The sequence below is a fragment of the Heterocephalus glaber genome, unplaced genomic scaffold, assembly GCF_053883595.1.
Source record: "Heterocephalus glaber isolate CG9 unplaced genomic scaffold, H.glaber_assembly_v1.0 deba00000122, whole genome shotgun sequence".
Taxonomy (NCBI): domain Eukaryota; kingdom Metazoa; phylum Chordata; class Mammalia; order Rodentia; family Bathyergidae; genus Heterocephalus; species Heterocephalus glaber.
Window position 1 is genome coordinate 1,336,746 of NW_028258138.1, and position 20,941 is coordinate 1,357,686.

At 56.3% G+C, this 20,941-nt stretch overlaps 1 protein-coding gene, 1 long non-coding RNA gene and 1 pseudogene across 2 annotated transcripts; 1 reads left to right on the plus strand and 2 right to left on the minus strand.

The window, feature by feature from the left end:
• Positions 1-1,295: 1,295 nt before the first annotated feature.
• Positions 1,296-4,853, minus strand: LOC110348689 (uncharacterized). Its single transcript, XR_002394153.2, has 2 exons — positions 3,809-4,853; positions 1,296-1,609 (listed from the first exon to the last, which is right to left on the minus strand). It is a non-coding gene; the product is annotated as an uncharacterized LOC110348689 (long non-coding RNA).
• On the minus strand, positions 1,617-3,802 carry LOC106009212 (small ribosomal subunit protein uS10 pseudogene; annotated as a pseudogene).
• A 35-nt stretch (positions 4,854-4,888) lies between the features above and the next one.
• On the plus strand, positions 4,889-18,068 carry Pttg1ip (PTTG1 interacting protein). Its single transcript, XM_004842510.4, has 6 exons — positions 4,889-5,051; positions 7,690-7,742; positions 10,640-10,748; positions 13,796-13,970; positions 14,479-14,525; positions 16,733-18,068. The coding sequence occupies exons 1-6, from the start codon at positions 4,943-4,945 to the stop codon at positions 16,777-16,779; spliced, it is 540 nt and encodes a 179-aa protein (XP_004842567.1). The 5' UTR covers positions 4,889-4,942; the 3' UTR covers positions 16,780-18,068.
• The last annotated feature ends 2,873 nt before the right edge of the window (positions 18,069-20,941 follow it).

Consider the following 20,941-nt stretch of genomic DNA (forward strand, 5'->3'; position numbering starts at 1 on the left):
ACACTCGGGGACCTGGAATCTCTCTGCCGGGCCCACCCTGTGGTCACAAGCATCCTGTCGGAGCTGGAATCCGGTGACCATGAGGAGTGCTTGCCCTGGAGAGTGTGGTGCACTCGAGCCACGGGCCTTGGGGGGCTGAAGCTTTGTCACTTCCTGCGGAGTGAGAGGGAGGGCGAGCCCGGAGGTGAGGCCTGCCACGCTTGGCCTGGTGCCTGGGGCCTGGCTTCTGCTGCGCCCTGTGAGGCAGGCTAATGTGGTGGGCAGGCGGCGCACACCGGCCGTGACCTGAGACCTCTGACCTGCTCCAAGGCCGAGTCTGAGCTCTCTTTTGCTTCCTTCCACTGGGAGCTGTGGCAGCGGAAGCTCACCGAGGCCCCTTGATTGGGCTGAATGCCTGCTGCGGGAACAGGTAGAGCTGGGATTTGACCAAGTGCAGCTTCACAGCCTCTCCTGGGAGTAGTTGGAGGGCAGCCTGCATCCTGCCTGCTTCCCTAACTGCAGACACCAAGTTGGGAGATGAAGACATTGTCATTCCATCTAAAATTGGCCAACCCTCAGGTCACTGGATCCTTCCAGGAAAGTCCCCCAGGCCAATCTCAAGAAACAGCCTGCTTAGGGCTGGGGATTTAGCTCAGTGGTGCCTCTGCCTGCAGGGCAACCGCAACCACACGGTCCTAAGTTCAATTCTGGATACAAAAAAAGAGACAGCTTGCTTTGTCTTTCTGTTTGTTTGTTTTGAGACAGAATCTTGCGGTATAGCCCAGCCTGGGCTCCAACTCTCAGCCTCCCGAGTGCTGGGATTAAGGTGTGTGCCACCACGCCCAGCTACAATCCCTTTATTCTCAAATGGAAGTTGTTTTCCTGGAGATTTGTTTGACCTTGGCACGCCTTAGGTCCCTGCACATTGGGGAGTGCAGGACACAGAGGCCCACAGTGCCCTCCTGGCCAGCAGGCAGCGTCTCCTCACTGCCCTGAGCAGCAGCAGCCTAACTTCCAACTGCTCGAGCCCATCGCAGGGCGGGAGCAGAGAAGACAGCGTTGCACAGCCCCCTGTCCCACTCCTGTCCCCTCACTGGGGTGATCTCCTGAGGGTCCCGGTGGTGTGGGGCAGCCAGGGGATGTGGCCCGGGAAAGGTGGCACACAGCCCACCACAGAGGTATCACTTGTCCATCCCAGTCACCGCTCTTTCTACGCCCGGATGGTGGCTGCACAGGCATAGAGGGGATGTCATCAAGTTCACCCTGAACTTTTTCCCTCTTGGAATTGTAAAACAAATAACAAGTCTGAGCACTAATTAAACAACAGGCCTTTATTCTTGGCCTAGAATACAAGGAGATACACTCACAAATCAACTTTCCTACCCTTGGGGGTTGGTTGGGAGAGGGGAGGGAAAGGCTAAGGAGGAGGCATATCCATGTGCTTCCTGGGAGTTCAGGAGCTGCCTCTTCTCATTCCTTTTAGGAATCGGTCCCATCATTGTCACGGCAACTGTCACCTGCCGTGGCACTGGGGTATGTCTTCAGGATCCAGATGAGATTAGAGTTGTCTGGGTCACTCTTCGGCAATTTTAGATCCCATGAGTCTCTGCTGGTCCCTGAAGAGGGAGCTCTGGGAAGAGAACAAGGTTAGGGCAGGGCAGAAATTCAGCTGGGGCAAGCAGCAGAACAAGACCAGGGGCAGGTAACAGCCCCAGGCCAGCACATAAGCCTCTCTCTTCCAGGAACAATTTGCAAATCCCCATTCTGCCATGGCCATGTGTTATAAAGAATCCACTAGTCAAAAAAAAAAAAAGAATCCACTAGTCAAAAAACAGGCCTCTGGGGCCGGGGATTCATCGCAGTGGTTTTGCCGCCTGCTGAGCAAGCACAAGGACCCGAGTTCAACCCCCAGTACCACAAGAAAAAAACCCAAAACACCCAGGCCTCTGAAAGGAAAGTTTATTCCAGTGAACAGGGACTAAAAATCAGGAGATTCTAGCAGCCTGCTGGGAAAACCTGAGTTTATCAAATCTGTGTGTGGGTGGGCTGACATCGGCAGAGATATTAGCAACAAACTGGGGAAAGAATTAGGCTTACGTAGGTATTGAAGGGGCTAAGGAGTCGGGTGAACTGCTTATGACTTGGATGCCCAAGGACGGTCTGCTCAGGTGTGTACACACTTACTGCACTTCTTGCCTCCAGGGGGTTCTATACTACATTTTAAGTCCATTTGCCCTATTTACTAGGAAGCTGCTGTTGTTTGCTGAGAGCAGCCTGTTTGCTTTGTCCCGTTTGTTTGTGAAGGACTAACATAAGTCAGACCTGACACTATGGATCAAGGTTCTCTCAGGATTTAAGAGATACTTTCAGTAATACAAATAGAAGATAATTTTGAGTTTGTCTCTTTTTTTTTAACAACTGTTTATCAATTTATTAAAACAGTTGCCTTAGGCATCTGCGATAGTGACTTCAGCCTCCACTCCTGGCTCAATACTGATGGAAGTAATCTGCTTAACAATCGCAGAAGGACTGTGCAAATCAATCAGTCGCTTATGGATTCTCATCTGGAAACGATCCCATGTCTTAGAACCTTCACCACAAGGCGTTTTTCTCGTAGTGGTTCTCAAGGTCTTAGTAGGCATTCAAACAGGTCCTTTCACTTTGAGATCCTTTTCCTTGGCACCTCTGATCAAGTCAGCACACACCTTCTCCAGGGATTTCACGTTGTGACTGGTGAGGGTAATCCTAACTCGGTGAATCGCCACCTCAGGTTCCACGGGTGTCTTTCCAGTATCTTTAAAAGCCATGGTGGCGGTGTGGCTTCCTGACCGACTTATTGCTCGGCCAGATCGAACAGCGGTGAGTCAAGAGCACGAGCGGACGAAGCCAACAAACGCGGCCCCACGGACGCCTCTTCCTCAGAAGAGTTTGTCTTTAATGTTCTTGATGTACGTAAAGAAATACATCCTCAAAAATGTCCTGTGGACATCTGGGACACTGTGAGTGTCATCTGCTAGCACACTGCAGCTGTGGTGATGGAAATTAAAACTGAGGCAATCGGCATGAATTTTACAGGCAAAAAGCTTTAAATGGAAAGAGAAAACACTAAGAGACCTTAGCTTGAGGAACTAGAAACAAAAGGGGACACAGCTCTGACAAAGACGGAGCCACATCGTTAACAAGGAAAGTAAGAGAAAATAGGGAAGAGACTTCAGCCTGAGGAAGTGAGGGGAGGATCAGATTGGTCTGCTAGCTACAGAACCACAAGCCAGAAGCTTTGCTGGGAGGGCCGGGCCTGGTTATCAGGATTGCAGTTCCAGTTAGAGCTGGGGAAGGGGCGATTCTGTCTCCACCTGACGATGGCTCCCGCCTGGGGAAGTCTTGCTGGGCTGCAGGGACAGCAACCATTTAGAGCTTTCAGTGATCGAAACAGCCCGCTGGGCATTAGGCTGGCCACCCCTGGGGGAGTACCTGAGACTCCGGTTGTAGTTGAACGTCCCTGTCAACCGTGTCTTCAGTCCAGAAAGGGGTTCAGACAGGTCCTATAAACCCAGGGCTAGCCACCTTTGTTAAAGACTTGCATGCCTGAGCTGAGAAGAGCTTAGACCCAAAGTTTTGAGGTAATGGAGAAAAAATGTCCTAGGGATGCAGCTCAGTGGCGCCGCGCTGCCTCACAAGCGCAAGGTGCTGAGCTCGATCCCAGGTACCACAAAACCCAAATGAAGGCCTGGCTTTGTTCTGCATGTGTATAGGCCCAAATGAAGCCACTGTTTCTTGTTTTAGCAAAAACCGCTTTAAGTCCCTGACTGGGCGAGAAGAAAATACGAACCATGCTTTTGCTGAGTGGCAGATTCAGAGCCCAGGACTGAGTTCATCCTGTCTCCAGGGTGGTCTCCGGGTCGCGGGCAGGTCTTAGGGGAGTTGGCCTGGGGGCGTGTGGGCGAGGCGAACTCCCAGGCGCAGGTCACCCTGCACCGCCCGCGGGCCCGCGTGGAGGGAGCTCTGGGCGTGGGGCGATGGCACACACCGTGACCCCAGCACCAGGCAGGCTGAGGCAGGAGGCTCGAAGAGAGTTCCACGCCATCCTGGGTGTAAGACCGAGGGCCTTACCAAACGCTTTGAGGAGCTGACTGCAGCGAAGAACACCCGGGAAGGAACACACCGGACAAGTTGGAAAGTAAAACAGACCTTAGTCTGGCCAGACGGCACTCCCAAAGCAAAGTAGCTTAGAGAGGCGACTAGCCCAGAGTCCGAGGCTCTTTTTATAGGGGGTTCCAGGGGAAGTTAACAGGCGAAATTTACAGAAGAGGAACAAAGGTTAGTGGTTAGCTGACACGGTCAGCAGATGTTTGTAGATTGTTCTATAGATAGCGGTGTCCAGAAGATCAGTTTCGAACAAAGAGTTGAGTAATTTACTTTGGGACCTTATGGCTGATACAGATCTTATCTAGTGTCCGGGAACTAATAAGCATCTTTATCTATTTACTCACATTCAATCACAGTTGGGGCTAGGGGAGTTTTATGATTACAGAGTTATGCAGTCCCACATGGGCCACAACAGTGAGACCCAGCCCCAACACCCCTACCGTAAAATAAAGGAATTTCGCCGGCGCCTGGGGCCACAGTCTGGAGCCCTAAGCTTCTTTGGGGTCAGGCCGGGGCCATCCACCCCGCCCCTCCACCCCGCCAGGGCTTCCGCCGCGCAGGCGCACTGAGCCAGAGCCCCTCGGTCACAGTGCCCCGCTCCCTATTCTGCTTCACGCAGGCCAGGCGCACTGAGCCGCAACCCCGCTGTGAGGCAGGCCGGAGAGCGAAAGGGCGGAGCGAGCCGGAGCCCGCGGCTGCGCACTCGCCCGGCCCCGCCTCCCCGCCCGCCCACTTCCGTCGTCGCGGCTTTCCCGGGGCGGACCAAGCGGCTGGCGTCACGGTGCGGCCGGGCCTGAGGAACTGACCTGCGACGGCCATGGCGCGCGGGGCGGCCCGCGGATTCCCGCGGTGGGTGCTGCCCCTCGGTGGCACCGCGCTGCTCCTGCTGCTGGTCCAGGCGGCTGCCCCGGCGCCGAGCGGAGCAGGTGAGCGGGGCGCGGGGCCGGGGCAGCCGGGCGCGGAGGAGCCAGGTGTCGAGCCCCGGCTCTGGCCAGCGTTTCGGGAGGGCGGGGCCCGAGCAGCTGCCGCCGGGGCGCCGGGCGCGCGCTCCGTCCGGCGGAACCCGGCGCCCCGTCCGGCCTGAGGGCGGCGCCCGTCCCCGAGGTGTCCCTGCCGGGCGCGTGGCGGGCGCTTGCCCGCGGGCAGAGCCGCGGTGGCCCCTGGGCCTCACTTCCGCGCTTTCTCTTTGTGACCCCCTGGATTGCTGTTCCAGCCCGGAGTTGTTCAGGTTTCTCGTCCCTTTCCAAGGGTGCTCGGCTGTGACGGCAGCGCAGCTGATTGCGGTCGGTGGTGCGAGGGACTTTGAGCCTGAGTTGAGTTGTAGCCGCCTAGGTGCGGGTGAGTGCCGATATCAGGCAGAAGGGCGTGCTCAGCCCTCCGGCGCCAGGCCTTATCGGCGGCCCGAGGCCGTGTTTGCCTGCTTGGCTGGAGCAGATGACTGCGCGGAGCAACCCGGCAGGCGGGCTTGGCTGTTTGGGGTCCCCAGCCTTGCACTTCTGCGGGGCACTTTGGGAATTCACCAGGAAGTGCTGCTCCGGCGTGTCAGCTCTTCCTTCCCTCAGTCCTGTGCTGGGACACCTGGCAGGAGCCCTTAGTGTACTGCCCAGCTTCCCTGGGCTTGCTGCGGCCTTGTCCTTGCACACTGTTTACAGGGCTGAGGGCTCTCTTGCCATAGATTCTGTGCATAGATTGAGTTGGCTTTTGTTTTGTTTTGGTACCGGGGATGGAACTCGGGACCTTGTGCTTTCGGGCCAGACGGCAGAACCACTGAGCTAAATCCCTGGCCCACTTTTTTTTTTTGAGACAGAATCCAGGCCGGCCTCAGACTTGCTTCAGTCATCCTGCCTCAGCTTCCCAAATGCTAGGATTTCAAGTCTGCACCACCATGTCTGGCAAGCCCACACTTTTTAAAAATATTCTTTGGTGGAAGGGAAACCTTAGGAACCCATAATGTATTGAAGATCTGTAGGGCAAAATATATGAAGTTAAAGAAACTTGAATGGACTTTTGGCGCCCATGTTGATGTGTATGGAGTCAGGCTATCCAAGAGCTTCATCTGGGAGTGCCAGTCCCTAAATGGACTTCAGCTGAGGTCCTGCACAAGAATCCCCAGGAGCACAGTGGAGGCCGGAGATTCCAGGGCGGTGTGGTTTGGAGGTGTGTCTGCATTCCTGGCTCTCACCTGAGCAGCACAGCAACAGGGTGTCTGGGTGACCTGTACAGAAACTGCAGCGTGCACATACCACCACAGCTCACCTCCTTGCTTTCTGAAACGGTGGGGTAACAGGACTGTTTTGTCTAAATGAATCATTCCTTTTCTGCAACTCACCCAGAGTTGGCACCCAGCCCTGAGATTGTTTCCTTGTTTTTGAAAAGTGTATCTCTCCACACAGGGTAGTGTGTCCTTCTGTACTTAACTGATCCACCTGAAACTTCAGGAAAGCACTAAAAAGTGAGTTCTGGTGTGGTTCAGTATATCCTGACAGAAGAACTTTTATGTGTGTGTGGGGGAATGGGGGTCATTTAATTTCCAAAGTGAATGAGCCTGAAAGTTCTTTACAAAATAGCACATAGAATCTAAGCTGCAGCCTCAAAGTAAGGACTCCAGAGTCAGAACATTCAGTGCTGCCCTTGAGGAGCACAGGGCAGTTCTTATCTGGAGCTCATAGCTTTCTGCCTCCGGAAATGTGGAGCCATAGAGAATGGTCAGTCTTTCCTTCTTGCTTAGCAAGACAATGTGGCATCTTCCATAAGTGAACGGGACCATCCAGCTGGCTGCTTTGCTGAGGAACCTTGTTTCCCAGTGTTGAAGACCCACCCTGTTCCTGGCCCTTGGAGGAGGAGGGCTGGGTGGCTCCGCCTCTTCCTTCCCGGCCTCACTGACTCACACTGGCTAGTAATCCAGAGGCCAGGGGTGGATGAAGCCCAAGGTGTGTCTCTTCGGGCACCCACAAGAACAATTATCGATATGAAGATCTGGGAGGGAGGCCTGCCTGAGGCCGGCCACTCTGTCAGACTGATGAGAAGGGCACCCTTTCTTGGAGGTGACTGGGAGAAGACCAGGACAGGGGTGTGCCAGGCACACCCTGTGCCTCCTCATGTGACTAGGGGCTCTCAGGGCCTGGGGAGGCTCTGGGTGAGGTGAGTGAAAAGCCCCTGTTGATCTCAGTGTGGCTGCCCTTGACTTACACTCCCTCTCTAGCTATTTCCTGGTTTTTCAGCTTACAATAAAATAGCATGTACATTTAAAAAATAAACTAGTTATAAAATGACCAATTATGATTTTATTACTTCATGTTATTTTCTGAGGTGGCCCTTTACTCTTCAATTCTGTTTTTTGACAGAGTCTCTCTGTAGTTCAGGCTGGCTTTGAACTCACTGTGTAGCCCAGGTGTGGTCATCCACCTGCCTCAGCCTCTTGACTGCTGGGATTGCAGGGCTCAGAGCGGCTGGTCCGTATGTGTGTGTGATGAGAGGTTTGCGGCACTGGTGCACCCACCATGGCCCCCTGGTCTGTGAGCTGCCTTCCACTGCCTGACCCTCTCATGCCTGCTTTCCCTGCAGGCTGTGCTCAGAACACAAACACTTCGTGTGAAGAGTGCCTGAAGAACGTCTCTGTAAGTAACGCGGGTCTGAGCGCTTTCTCTGAGTCCAGGGAGCTTTCGTGTGTGGGAAGGGTTTCAGTGTTGGGATTCAGTGGGTGTTTTCCTGACGCTTGCTAAATACGATGCAGCTTCTCTCGTGCATATTAAACCTTCTAACTAAAACTGCAGGTACCCCAAGCACAGTCCAAGTTGGCGATCTCACCCTGTGGCGGGTGCTTGGGGAGCAGGAAGTGTTCAGCTGGGCCTTCCTGGAGCTGGTTGGGAAGCAGCAGTGTGCGCATTCGGTGACCAGTGCTGACAGCCAGCCAGGCATTGGTCTGAGACTTCGGCCCGAGACCAGGCCTTCCTGTGGGGTCGAAGACCTCAGAGACCTGTTGGGCTGTGACTCCGTCTTACAGCATCACTGTCCACGGTCAAGAGATGGGAAGAGGAGGAGGGACCTTGCTTTCCCCCGGCTGTCAGAGCGTGGGGGTGCTTCTGTCAGCTTGTCACCCATGAAGGGACAGCAGAGACCTTGAGGCCATCTGGTCCCCTGGGAAGACTCAGCCAGCACAGCACTGCAGTTGGTCCTCGGTGGCCTTACATGCCTGCATGCCTTGAGCAAGAAGGTTTCTGTTCTGAAGCAAGTTCCCTAACACCCTGCTTAATGAGGGGGCCCCTCCTGGGCGGGTGTCCCAGGATCTGAATGAATTGGATCACTGACTCCCTCTGGAGGAGTAGGAGACAGCGCCCCTGCATAGATCGCGCCACAATGCAGGAGTGTCCTTGTTCAGGGCCTGCTGGCCTCTGGCTCCGCCCCACAGAGGAGCCCTTGGTGGTTCTTGTTGAGGTCAGCACTGTGTGGGCCCATTTGGGAAGCTGAGGGATGGCAGTTGGGAGAGAAAACAGCTCAGTGGCCCTTTCTGGGGACCCCGTGGGGTGGGGCTGTGTATGTGCCTCATTCAGGTCTTGCCGGGTCCTCAGGGAGGAGCCTCTTCCTCTCCCTGGCAGCTGGGCCAGGAAAGACGGACTAGCTGGCCTCTGCTCTGAGATGTTGGCCCTGTGTTCACAGCTCACCCGGGGCGCAGTGCAGGGTTGAGGTGAATTACATGGTCACCTGGGTGTTGGTTTCTTTTTCTTTTTCTTGTCTTTTTTGGGGGGCCGGGACCAGGGATGGAACTCAGGACCTTGTGCTTTTGAGGCAGGCATGGTGTCACTGAGCTAAATCCCTGGCCCAGTTTTCTCAACTGCGTTTCTTTTGAGTCTCTGGATTTTCCTATTGGAAGTCATATCAGCTGTAAAAGGAGCTCACTGTGTTTGTGTGTGCAGATGCCTGTGTTTGCATTGCCCTGGGGTGGGGTGGGGTGGGGTGGGGTGACAGTCCCTGGAGGGAAGCCCAGGAGGCTCCAGACCTGACCCCACGCCGAACCCACTGGAGCAAGTCAGAAAGGCCAAGTGGAGGGCTGGCCCGGGCCACAGTGCCTGTGCTCAGGGACACACAGGCTTCCGGGAGGGTGTGGGAGGGCCTGGACAGCGCAGGAGGACCAGCAGGCAGGGGTGGGCTGGAGGTGAGGCTGCCACTGCAGCACTTGCGCTGGGTGTGAGCGCACGCCTGTAATCCCTACTCTCTGGGAGGCTGAGGCAGGAGGATCATAGATTTGAGCCCAGCCTGGGCAACTTAGCGAGATCCTGTTGTAGAATTTCAGAAAAGTGGGATGAGGAGCGGGGATGTAGCTCAGTTGAATGAAAGCTCGGGGTTCAATCAATTCCCAGTGCCACCGCACCGGAGAAGGCTGTCTGCTCGGTGAGCACCCGCACTGATGGTGGACAGTGAAGACGTCTACAGCTTGAGCTGGTGAAGATAGGACCAGCTACAAGTTCCTGATCCAGGACAGCCACCCATGTGGAAGGTGTCCCTGCACAGAACACACAGATTTGCTGCTGTCCACCAGTGCAGGTTCTGAGGCTTTGTCACCATGAGTGGGCGCTGCACAAATAGCCCTGGGGAACAAAGCCCAGGGTGCGCTTGGATATTTTTACAGTGGGCCGGAGAGCCCCAAACCATGCCTTCAGTTCTGTTAACCCAGTAACACTGGTGGAGTCACGGCTGTAGTGACCAGCAGAGTCTTGCCGTGACTGGGAAGTCCCGTGCTGTTGAGACTGCAGCTCTCCTGCTCGCTGCCTCCCGTGTATCACCTGCTGCCACACTCATCACCCCATTGGGCACTGCTGTGGTGCGGGGCAAGCCCTGCTCCGGGGTCTGACATATGCTGGGCTGTCGACCCTTCCAGCCTCACCCTAACATTCGGGGTGTCAGACAAGCAGCCGTGAGGCCTCTCCTGCTCTTGAGTTTGCCTTTCAAGCTGCCATGACTTAGTGCAGATGTAAAGGTGGAGGGCAGGAGGCACGGGGCCTCTGAGTCCATTCAGCCAGCACTTCATGTGGGCCAGCTGTGTCCTGTGTCCTGGTGCCTGCCCCTGTGCGGGGCGTGGTGGACACCCTGTGTGGGCTGCGTTAGGTGGCGGTGCTGCCGATGAAGAGCGTGCCGAAGGTTGGGGTGGGCAGGGGAGGTGGTGGTGTGTTGAGTCCGTGTGTCAGGGTGGGCTCGGGATGAGGGACATGCAGATGTCTGGGAAGAGGCCACTGCCGAGGTGGGGCAGCTCTCAGGACCAGCATGGAGGCCCACGGGGCTGGGGCAGAACAGGTCGGGGGAGCCATCTGAGTTACAAGGGCATTGAGTGAGACCAGAAGGCCTAGAAGGCCAGGTACCCTCTTGTTGGACATTGACCAGAGGGCAGCGAGGTAAACAGGACCAAGGCTGTATGCACGGCTTCAGGTAGGGCTGCTGAGGTCACAGGCAGGGGAAGCCGTGTGAGGTGGCCGGGCTGGTTCCCTGGCTGACACTGGGGTCCGACGTCCGTGTCTTCCAGTGTCTGTGGTGCAACACTAACAAGGCATGCTTGGACTACCCGGTTAGGAAGATCTTGCCACCTGCTTCTCTCTGCAAGCTGAGTTCCGCACGCTGGGGGATTTGCTGGGGTAAGTCATCATTTTCATTTGCTTTTTGCGAAATGGATGCTTTTCTGAAAATTCTGCCATGTGCTCAGCATACATTGCTAGGAAACATGCTCATGTAGCTGAGCCACGGCCGGGAGAAGGAAGTCAGGGGCCAGGGTGTCTGGGTCTGGGCAGGTGGCCAGGTCCCTGGGAGTCTGCAGGACCCCACGGCCGTGGGCCTCGGTGCTGGGGGCGGTGGAGGGGAAGGTCTCTGCATTACTGCATCTTCCCGTGCCGCTCTTGGACCCGGTGTGGTTCCCCTGGGACTCTGCATTCCTGGCTAGAAGCCCCTCTGCAGCCCGGACTCGGACCTGTCTTTCTCCTGCGTCTGTCTGCTGGTGGTGGATGCAGGACGTTAGCCTTGTCGGATTCATATTGTTTCCTTGTTTGTCTTTTAAGTCTGTGGTGTCTCTTGCTACTTGGAACTCATTTTTCTGCATTGAATTTTGTGATCTTTTGTAGCTTCAGGTTTGGGGGTCAGAGCCTCCTTCTGCTCATGAAGGAGCCAGTATTTTCTTAGAGCACTTTGATTTTGTGTGTGTGTTTGCAGCTTGGATCCCTCGGCAGCCTGCTCTTTACTCACCTGTCTTCTAACTCAGGGATGGGGAACCGTGTAGAGACTGAGTGCCCAAACTGCAACCCAGAACCCACTTATTTATTGCGAAGTGCCAACACTGCAGTTAAACCTGACTCTCCGATGCTCGGCTGCTGGGGTGACAGGGCTCTGCGTGCCCACTGTGGTACGAGTGCCTTAGGCGTGCCGCCACTGTTCTGGCTCACTGATTCCTAGCTCAGCCCTAGCCCTTCACTCTGAAGCAGTTCTTCGGAAGTTGCTGAGGTAGGGCCGGGGATGTGGCGCTGCACCTGCCTGGCAACCGCAAGGTCCTGAGTTCAATCCCCGCCAGTGCCTGGCTGCCCCGCCCTCGCTGCCACTGCTTGTCTTGCTGCTGCCTTGTCCCCAGTCTTGCCTGTGACTCTTGCTTCGGGCGGTGCATCATTTCCGTGCAGTGCCCACCCCCGTCTCCGTGTCTGCGCTCCGTGGGCTGTGTAGGCAGCGGTGCTCAGTGGGTTGGCGCCTCCACGTGCAGTTATCACTGCTAAAGTGGAATGTGCAGCCATGCCCAGCTCTGGGCTGCGTTCCTGTCTGGCCGCAGTGGCTGTGCACTGACCTCCCCCCGGTACACTCAGTGCCGCCTGTTCCCGACCTTCGTGTGGAGGCCCAGGGCAGCACCCTGCCATGTTTGCCGCCTCACTCGGGGAGCCTGTCAGCCTGGGTGGGGCCCCTGCAGGTGGTGGGACTGGCCATGCCCATCACACCCCCAGGCGCGGAGGACTTGTGGCTGGCACAACATGCCTGCCAGCGCCAAGGTCGTGCTGGGTGTGTGGCGCTGGCATCGAGGTGCTGACTGCATTTCTTTGAGGACTGGGGAGGTTGAGCAGCGTTTCAGGGAGGGGTGTTGCTGACACTCTTGGCAGGTGAGATTCCACCCCAAGTCGGGGGAGGTGAAACACACTACTCACCCCCAGACATGTGAGATCCATGCCACATGCAAGTGTACACGGGTGTGCCGGGAACAGCCCTCGTCTGTGGGAGACAGAGAGAGGGTGGGCACCTCGCTCCCAGAGGGCCGTGCGGCTTCCGGGCTTCCGGGTGGTGAGGTGATCGCAGGGAGTGAGCCTGCACTGTGCCTGGCCCTGGCCCCGTCCTGGGGAGGAGAGGGCGGCTGTGCATGGGTCACTCGGCCTGGTCATTCTGCAGGGGTCAAGGCAGCATGTGATGCTGGCCGAGGCCTACCTCACGGACACTTCATGACCCTTACGAACAGCTTCAGAACGACCCCGTCTGTGCTTAGGCAGGATGGCTGTAGATTCTTAATTACAGCGATTTTAGTAGGTGTTCATTTGGAGAAAAATGAGATCTGTCCTGAAGCAGGGCATCTCCTCTTTACAGCCTTTGATGGAGGGCCCTGGTTTCACCCTGCAGGGTGAACAGCAAGGAGCCTGCAGATTTACTTCGCGTTGTGACAGTTTTGTTATTTACAGCTAGCTCTGGTGGCTCCTTAGTTGGAAGGTAGCTAGGTGTTAGAGCCAGCTATCTCACTGAGCTCATTGGTTGTTTTGAGAGTTCTTTAGTCAGAAAGCCCTACCATCTGCTGACACAGGGTTCCCTTCTACTTATGCACATTACTGGCATTTTTTGTAATTCTACACACACAGACTAGGTCATGGGAGGGCAGGACACGTGATGGAAAGCTGAAGGGCACTGGAGCATATGTAACACTTGACAGCTAATTTAGAAATGTTTAATAAGCAAGAAGGAAAAACAGCACAGATAGTGTTTAATAAGTGGCCATACCAGGAGTCTGTTATAGGCGTTGCTCACGGAGTGTCTCCGGTCCCCCGGGCGGGACTCGGCAGAGCCCATTCTCTTCCACCCAGGGATGGTGTTCAGAGGTGACCACTGCGCTCCGGCTCAGGTGGGGCTGCACAGCGGGGTTCACCCTGTCTCGGGAGCCGTGACGGTGTCTGGCTGCCTGTGCCGAGCGAGCCGTGTGGGGTTCCTGCGTGGCCCTGGGCTGAGCTGAGTAGGAAGAGCTTGACGGGCGTAATTTCAGGTTCTGAGAGAAGCTGCTGACCTGGACTTTGTCACTTGAGGTCACTTCAGCGGGAAGCCGTGCTGTGGCGCCGTGCCGCTGTGTCAGCCGTCCCAAGACGTCTCCCTCTCCGATTTGTTTCTCCGGGAAGCTATGATATTCTTGAGGACTCAGTGTGGCTCAGTGTGAGAGGCCTGGGCTTCTTTCTGGTTTCTGTTCACCTTTCTCAGACTGGAAACTTCCTTTCCATCTCAAATAGAAAAGCTGTTCTGACCCTTGGTTGTGGCTGTCCAGGAATGAGGTCACAGATAGGCAGGTGGCTAGAGGGAGATGTGAGGCTGCAAGCTACAGCCTGCTGGGCACCGCAGGGCGCCAGGCTCAGGGCCCTCTGTTCTCCATGGTCAGGGTTCTGACTCGGCATGTCTGGCCTTGCAGTGAACTTCGAGGCGCTGATCATCACCATGTCCGTGCTGGGCGGCTCCATCATCCTGGGCATCGCTGTGGCCTGCTGCTGCTGCTGCTGCAGGAGAAAGAGGAGCCGGAAGCCGGATAAGAGCGATGAGCGGGCCATGAGGGAGCAGGAGGAGAGGAGAGTCCGGCAGGAGGAGAGGTGAGGCCGGAGCGACTCCCTGGGCACTCGGATCTGGAGGGCTGGACACTGAGTCCTGAGTATCCTCGGTGTCCCAGTCAAGGGGGCTCCGTGTCCCCAGGATTCCCAGGCCGAGGGGAGCCTTGCAGCTTTGCCTGCCCGATCTGTTCCTCCCAGGGTTGGGGGCAGCTGGCCGTGTGTGCTACTTGGCAGATGTCTGGAGTTTGGTGCAGGGGCTGCACTCATAACTGCCGAAGCAGCCGGGCCTTTGGTGCCTGCTCACCCTATCATACATCAAGCTGATTTATCAGAGAGAGGAGGGTGGTGCATTGGAGCAGCCTGGGGGACTGGCTGCATCTCACCTGCCCCGGTGCTGGGGTGTGGTCTGATGGCTAAGCCCGCCCACCCTGGCCTTCTGGGGACCTGCACCTCGGCTGCAGGAAGGGAAAAGCCCATTTTCCATATTGATGTTGTACTATTTAGGTAGTTTGATGCTGCCTGATTTTTTTTTATTTTTATTTTTTTGTAGAAGAGCAGAAATGAAGTCGAGACATGATGAAATCAGAAGAAAATATGGTAAGAGTCACTGTGTCTCCTTTGTGTTGGTTGGGACCAGCGCCGAGCCACCCTCCTTGTCTGTGGTGTGAGAGGGAGCAGGAGCTGTGGGCCGACCCCCCACCCCCACCCCCGCACAGTGGCGCTGAGCCTCTCCGCAGAGCAAGAGCAAGCTTGGGTGGCTGTGTCTCGGCCAGGCTGTCCTCCCCTCCCCGTGTGCTGCTTGCTGGCTCACAGAACGCAGAGCCTCTGCAGGGTCGCAGGAGCTCTTTGTAGACCCATCTTCCCCAAAGCCAGTGTGCCCACCTGCAGCTCTGAGCCCTGGCGGCCTGGTGTAGCCCTTCAGCCTCGGGTGCCTGCTGTCCTGTCTCCTGGCTGTGGCATGTGACCCTCCTGTCCAGAGACTGGCCTGAATGAGGCCCGTCACCCCTCCCAGGGCTGCTGGTGCTTTGTCTTGCTTGGTTTTGTTTAGGGAGACCCTGGCCAGTGACTGCAATGTGGTGAGTGTATGTGTCAAGTGTGAGCTTTTCCTTTGGTCTGCACTTCCTGAACGATGTGATCCTTTTCTTTTTTGGTACTGGGGATCAAACTTGGGACCTTGCGCTTGTCAGCCAGGTGGCGGCACCACTGAGCTGAATTCCCCGGCCCTCAGCAATGTGATGTTAACCGGCGTTACCTCCCGCTGTCTGCACCTGTGTGTAGCGGGCTCCAAGCTGGTTTAAAGCCCGCAGTGACCAGCAGCCTCCTGACTGGGTTTGGGGTTGTGTGGTCAGATGGGTGCGGTGGGCACTCACCCCGCCTGCCTGGACTTCGGCCTCTGGCCAGGAGCCTGCTCCCTGTGTCCTGAAGTGCCGTGGAAGGCGGATTCTTGGGAACGCTCTTTCCTGACAGGCGGTTTTGTGTGTGTTCTTGTTTGAATGAGGGAAGTGATATTTTGGTGCTGCTTCAGTATCCTCCCCACTGGGGCCAGACCCCGCCACTGTGAGGTTTCCTGCGCGGGGGTGTTGTAGCACCAGTGCACAGGGGCTCAGGTGTGGGCCGTGGGAACCCCTGGGGACGTCCTCCCATCCCGTGTCAGGCTGCAGAGGCGCCAGTGCTGCAGTGGGGTGCGGGCCCGGGTGGGAGGGGCACCCGGGTCTGCTCAGCGCCTGAAGCCGCTGTGCTGTGGGGACCGAAGCTGTCGCCTGTAGCCTGGCTGCTGCGGCCTCGCTGCCCCCAGCCTTGGCTGCCCAGCCTGCTCGCCGCACAGCGCTCCTGGAGGGAGGTGAGTGGGCGCAGGCACGGGCTCCTTGCTACGGCCAAGTTCCGGGTCCGTCCCTCTTGTCTTGTGCTGCTTGAGGCAGACTGATGATCTTCCTTCTTTCTGTAGCTACCTCGGTGATGACAGGGACCTTTAGAGTAAGGTGGTTTTGTTTTGCTTTGTTCAATTAAAGTCTAAAGCTGTGGAAATAGTTTAAGTTTCTCAATTTCTGTTTGTGAACATCAGCAAATACGTCTTTTGTTTCTTAGGATCTGTTGGAATTACTGTTTCCTGGAAATTTCACTTCAGTTTATTTGTTTGTTGAATGGTACTGCCCTTTTTAAAAATTTATTTACTTTTTTGGTACTGGAGATCGAACTCGGGACCTTGCGCTTGCAAAGTGCGGAACCACTGAGGTAAATCCCTGGCCCATAAAGATTTTAATTTTGAGGAAAGGACTGGCTAAGTTGCCCAGGCTGCTCTTGAACTTGGAGTCTACCTGCCTCAGCCTCTCAGAGTGCTGTGATTACAGGCATATGTGTGCCACCATGCCCAGTCTTATTCCTGTTTTAAAGCCCATTGCAGTTTGACTTCACAAAGCTCAGCAAGCAGTGTGAATTGCCAGAGAACCCATCTTCCCAAGCCTCAGAAATCTTCACATATGGGCCCAGGATTCAGCTCAATGGGGCCAACCGCCTGCCTCGAAAGTGCAAGGTCCCGAGTTCCATCCCCGGTACCAAAATAAAAAGAAAGAAATCTTCTCATAAACCTGGTGTGGTGCCCCATGCCTGTTATCCCAGCACCTGGTAGGCTGAGACAGGAAAGTTTCAGGTTCAAGGCCAGCCTAGACTTTAGCAAGGTCCTGTGTCAAAACAAAAAAAGAAAACTTCACGTGAAACTTAGCAAACTTACATTGCTTTTGGGAATCTTGTTTCCAGTTGAGTGATTGACTTTGTAACTCAGGTTACTTTTTGTTTGTTTTTTTCAGGTTTGTTTAAAGAGAAAAACCCATATGAGAAGTTTCAAAACAACTAGTTCATTCTTCAGACAGATCAGGCAGCCCCGGAGCTTCCTGCAGAGACACCTCGCATGCTGGCTGGCCCTGGCCTGGACGAGTGACCGGCCAGCCGGAGCCGCCCAGGACAATCCCCTCTTCCTGCAAGCCCACGGCCTTCCGCTCCCTGCCATCCCTGCCATCCCTGCCATCCGCTTGGTCCTTAGTCACGTGAGGCCTGGTCTCACTGGGGTCCACCAGGCCGGCCGGGGTGGTCACAGTGTCCTCCTTGCAGGCCGGTTCCAAGCTGAGCCTGGTGCGCCGAGTGAGCACTGTCCACTTCCTGTCCCTCTGCCTGCAGTGTGCTCAGCGCAGCTTGGAGGACAGGGCGCTGTGGCTGCATGGGGAACTGGCTGACTACGGCGTCTCCCTCACCACAGCGTCCCTGCGCCCCAGTGCGGTGATGCGGGCTTACCTTAGCGCCCAACCCAAGGACACTGCGTAGCACGGAAGAGCAGTTAAAGTCACCTGAAACATTTGCAGAGAGGACTTCTCCGAAGAACATTTTTTATGTAAAGTTCAGGCTCCTTTGGGAGGCCTTTTGTATTCGTATCTTAGTAGACCACGAGAACCTATTTCCCCCCAGAAACTTGGATTGTAGATTGGGTCAAACCACCCCACCGGCCCACACGGGCCCGCCCAGCAGTGTGGTGGAAGTGCTGACCCCGGGTCCCTGCACCCCACCTGCCGCTCTCTGGGATCCTGGGGGACGGCAGGTCTGCCCCGAGGAAGAAGGGCCAGGCCTTGCATGCCGCAGGGAGCAGGCCTGTCCCCACAGACCCCACTTCCGGCCGAGCCTGGGTTCCCCAGCAGGACTCAAGCACCAGGACCCCGGCTCCGTGCGTTTCCTGGAGATGAGCAGTGGCGGGCAGCCGTGTGCTGTGGGAAGTTGGAAGTCTGGGGCAGGGTACTCCCTGGGAAGCGGGTGGGAACCCCTTCCTGCCCTCCCCAGCCTCCCCTTCTTCCACTTGCTGGGCGCTTGGCAGCGATTGGAAGCCTTACAGAACACTCCTGAGGATTTTGTAATAGTCAAAACTTTGCCTTCTCTTGACTCACGGAGGACCTTTCTGATGGACTGATGAACTTAGGGTTAGCACAGTAGCACTATGTAAGTCACACCCTGCCTAATTCAGGTTGCCGAGCTCCCTCCTTAAATACAGTGCGTGTAATTCTGAGCAGCCTGCCCCTCCCGGTCCGCCCGGCTAGGAGACCAGCAACCCCACAGTGCCTTACTTTGTAGTCTGGTTCCAATAAAAGGACATATGCCATCTTCTGTCTGCTGTGCTCCGTGCCCCATCTCCCCAGGGGAAGGGTGCCCCGGGCGGTGGGCTTTCTAGGCGGGGCTGCGCTAGCCACTCCAGCCTCTTCACTGGCCCAGCCGGCTCCTGGGGTCCTGGCGGTTTCCTCCATCCGGTGCCATCCTCTGCATGGTCTTTTCTCTGGTTTCTGTAGGGCACATAGAACTCACAGCAGCCGGGCTGGGCGCTTGGGGGCAGTGTGGCTGGGTACAGGGAGCCTGTGCCCTGCCCTCCTGGAATCCATAGCACCTGGCCCTGGGCAGTGCGGGCCTCAGCCTGGCACTGAGTACACGGGGCAGGTTCAGGTGTGGCAGAGACGGGGGTGTGGGTGGTGGTGACCGCCTGGGCGAGGGTCCTGCTCACCAGGGCTCCCTGGCCTCGCTGCAGCCACAGCTGAGGCAGCCATGTCGGCAGGGTGGAAATGGACTTGGGGCAGCAGGCAGACCCTGCTCAGGCAAGTACTGGCGTGAGGTGGTGATCTGGACCTTGCCCCCAGCGAGGAGGTCCTGGCCTCCTGGGAGAGCAGCTGCACGGGTGCTGGCACCACGCCCCCCCCCCCCCGGCTGCAGTGCCCAGCCCTGCTCTGTGTCGCACTGGGCAGCAGAGCTCAGGACAGCAGGGCCCACAGCTCCAGCCCCAGGCAGCCCTTGCGCCCACCCCTGCCTGTGCCCTCAAGCAGGTGTCTGCTGCGCCTCAGGGTGCTGTCCGTTGCCAGCAGCTTCCCAGGCTGGGACCACATCTGCCCAGCGAGCCGTCTGGAAGGAAGCCAGATGAATACAGGGCAGCTGCAGTGTGGCTGTCGGACTTGCTGGCTGCCTGTGGGGAAGGCACTGGCAGAGCTGATGCCCAGGGTGGATGTGGCACTCACTGCCTCTGCAGACTGCGTGCCCGGCCAGGGCAGGGCCGGAGGAGATTGCCCCCTGCCCATGCCCTTTGAGGCTGCAGATGAGCCCAAGGACAGCTGCGGCCCTGGGCTTGCTGCATGGCGGGACCCTGACCCCTCCGGAGCCCATCCCTGTTTCACAGTGCGGGGCAGCTGTGTGGCCCTGCTGGATGGTGCGGAGCGGCCTGGGGAGTAGGCGCCTGTGGGAGGGGTGCAGGGTGGGCCCAGGCCTGGAGCATGCCAGGCAAGTGCCGTACCATGAGCCCCGTGGACAGGTTCTCCTGCAGTCGCCTGGGCTGGCTGTGGTCCTGCCTCCATTGTCCGCTCCGCCTTCCCCAGGGAGGTGGCACCTTCCGGCCAGGGCAAGGGGTCCCGTGGACCCAGAGCCTCCCTCGGAAGGGTGAGCTGGAACTCGGCCAGCTGGGGGGACCCGAGCTGTGACCTGAGGTTCTGTCGATGGAGGTCAGGGAGCATTCAGCCGGGAGGCGGAGAGCTTATGGCCGGTCCTTGGTGGCGTTGGTCGGAAGCTGTGCCCCAGCCCTCTGCCTCGGGAGTCCCCAGGTCCTGTCCCTGAGCTCCCGCCACACCCCAGCTCGCGCACAGTCGTCCCTCACAGAAACCACCACAGAAACCACGTCTGGGCTCTGCTTCCGGGGCTCCGAACAGCCGCCGCCCCAGGCATGGAGACCAGATGACCTTGGCGGCTGCGCAGCCAGGGTAGTGTGGTTTCTATTTCGGCGTGCGGGTGGTGCTGGAGGGCTGAGGAGCAGGTGGTCCCCTGTGTGGGTCACCGCCCCAAGGCCCGGGTGCCCACAAGGGGGAGCTGGCCACAAGGGCCACTGGCTGGGCACCGTGAACTTGATGGGCTACAACTTGCCCAGGAGTTTAGCATCTGCACTCGAGAGATGAGCACATTGCTTTTTCGTATGGTGCTAGGGCCTGGAGGACCATGGAAGCTTCGAAGGCCTCTCGAGGCGTGAGAGCTTTGGTAGGTCTTTGTTTATTTATTTTTGGTTTGTGAGTCAGAGTCTTGCTAGGTAGGCCAGGCTGGCTTCAAACTTGTGGCAATCCTCCTGCCTCAGCCTCTGGAGGGCTAAGACTGCATTGGTGCACCACTACACCTGGGTTTCCTTGGGGGGTTGTGGTAGAATATCTGTAAAGGGCTGGAGGAAATGTCCCTTTCAGGAGCTAGGAATGTTTTTCTTTTAAACTCTTTTATTGGTACATTTTAGGTATACCTTTATCATTATACGTTTACATTTATCATTGGGTGCTTGTACCTGTACCTGATGTATCTTGGTTCTGATTTTTTCCCCATTACCTGTGAACCCTTCATCCCCTGCACCCTTCCCTATTTACATAGATTTTGTTTCCATTCTTTTCTTTTTTCATAATTTTTCCTTTCCCTTCTTCCTTTTCCCCTTTCCCTCCCGCCACCCCTATGCCTTTGGACCTTTTCCTACTTCAAATTATCAATTATTCATTTTAATCATTTTAATCCTTATCTACACTTTCAGTTTCTCACACTAGAGAAAGTATTGGGTATTTACATGTGTGTCCTATTTATTTCACTTAAGAGGATGGCCTCAATGTGCATCCACTTAACTATAAATGTCTCTAGTTTCTCTCTTTTTTTTTTTTTTTGGTACCGGGGATCGAACTCAAGTCCTTCTGCTTGCAAGGCAGGCAGCAGAACCACTGAGCTAAATCCCCGGCCCTAGTTTCTCATTCTTTATGACTGAGTAGTACTCCATTTTATAAAAAACCTCATCTTCTTTATCCAGTCTCCAGTTGATGGGCATTTGGGCTGCTTCCAAGCTTTCGCTGTTACAAACTGTGCCGCTATAAACATGGGTGCGCATATATCACTGTGGTATGATTCTTTTAATTCTTTGGGGAAGATACCCAGCAGGCAAACAGCTGGGTCAGATGGGACCTCTAGCCTAGTTCTCTGAGGTATCT

Excerpts from the sequence above, each read along its gene's own strand:
- Pttg1ip (XM_004842510.4), top strand. The coding sequence starts at position 4,943 with ATGGCGCGCGGGGCGGCCCGCGGATTCCCGCGGTGGGTGCTGCCCCTC. Across the intron at positions 7,743-10,639 it reads AGTGCCTGAAGAACGTCTCT|TGTCTGTGGTGCAACACTAA; the intron begins GTAAGTAACGCG and ends CGTGTCTTCCAG. Across the intron at positions 13,971-14,478 it reads AGAGTCCGGCAGGAGGAGAG|AAGAGCAGAAATGAAGTCGA; the intron begins GTGAGGCCGGAG and ends ATTTTTTTGTAG.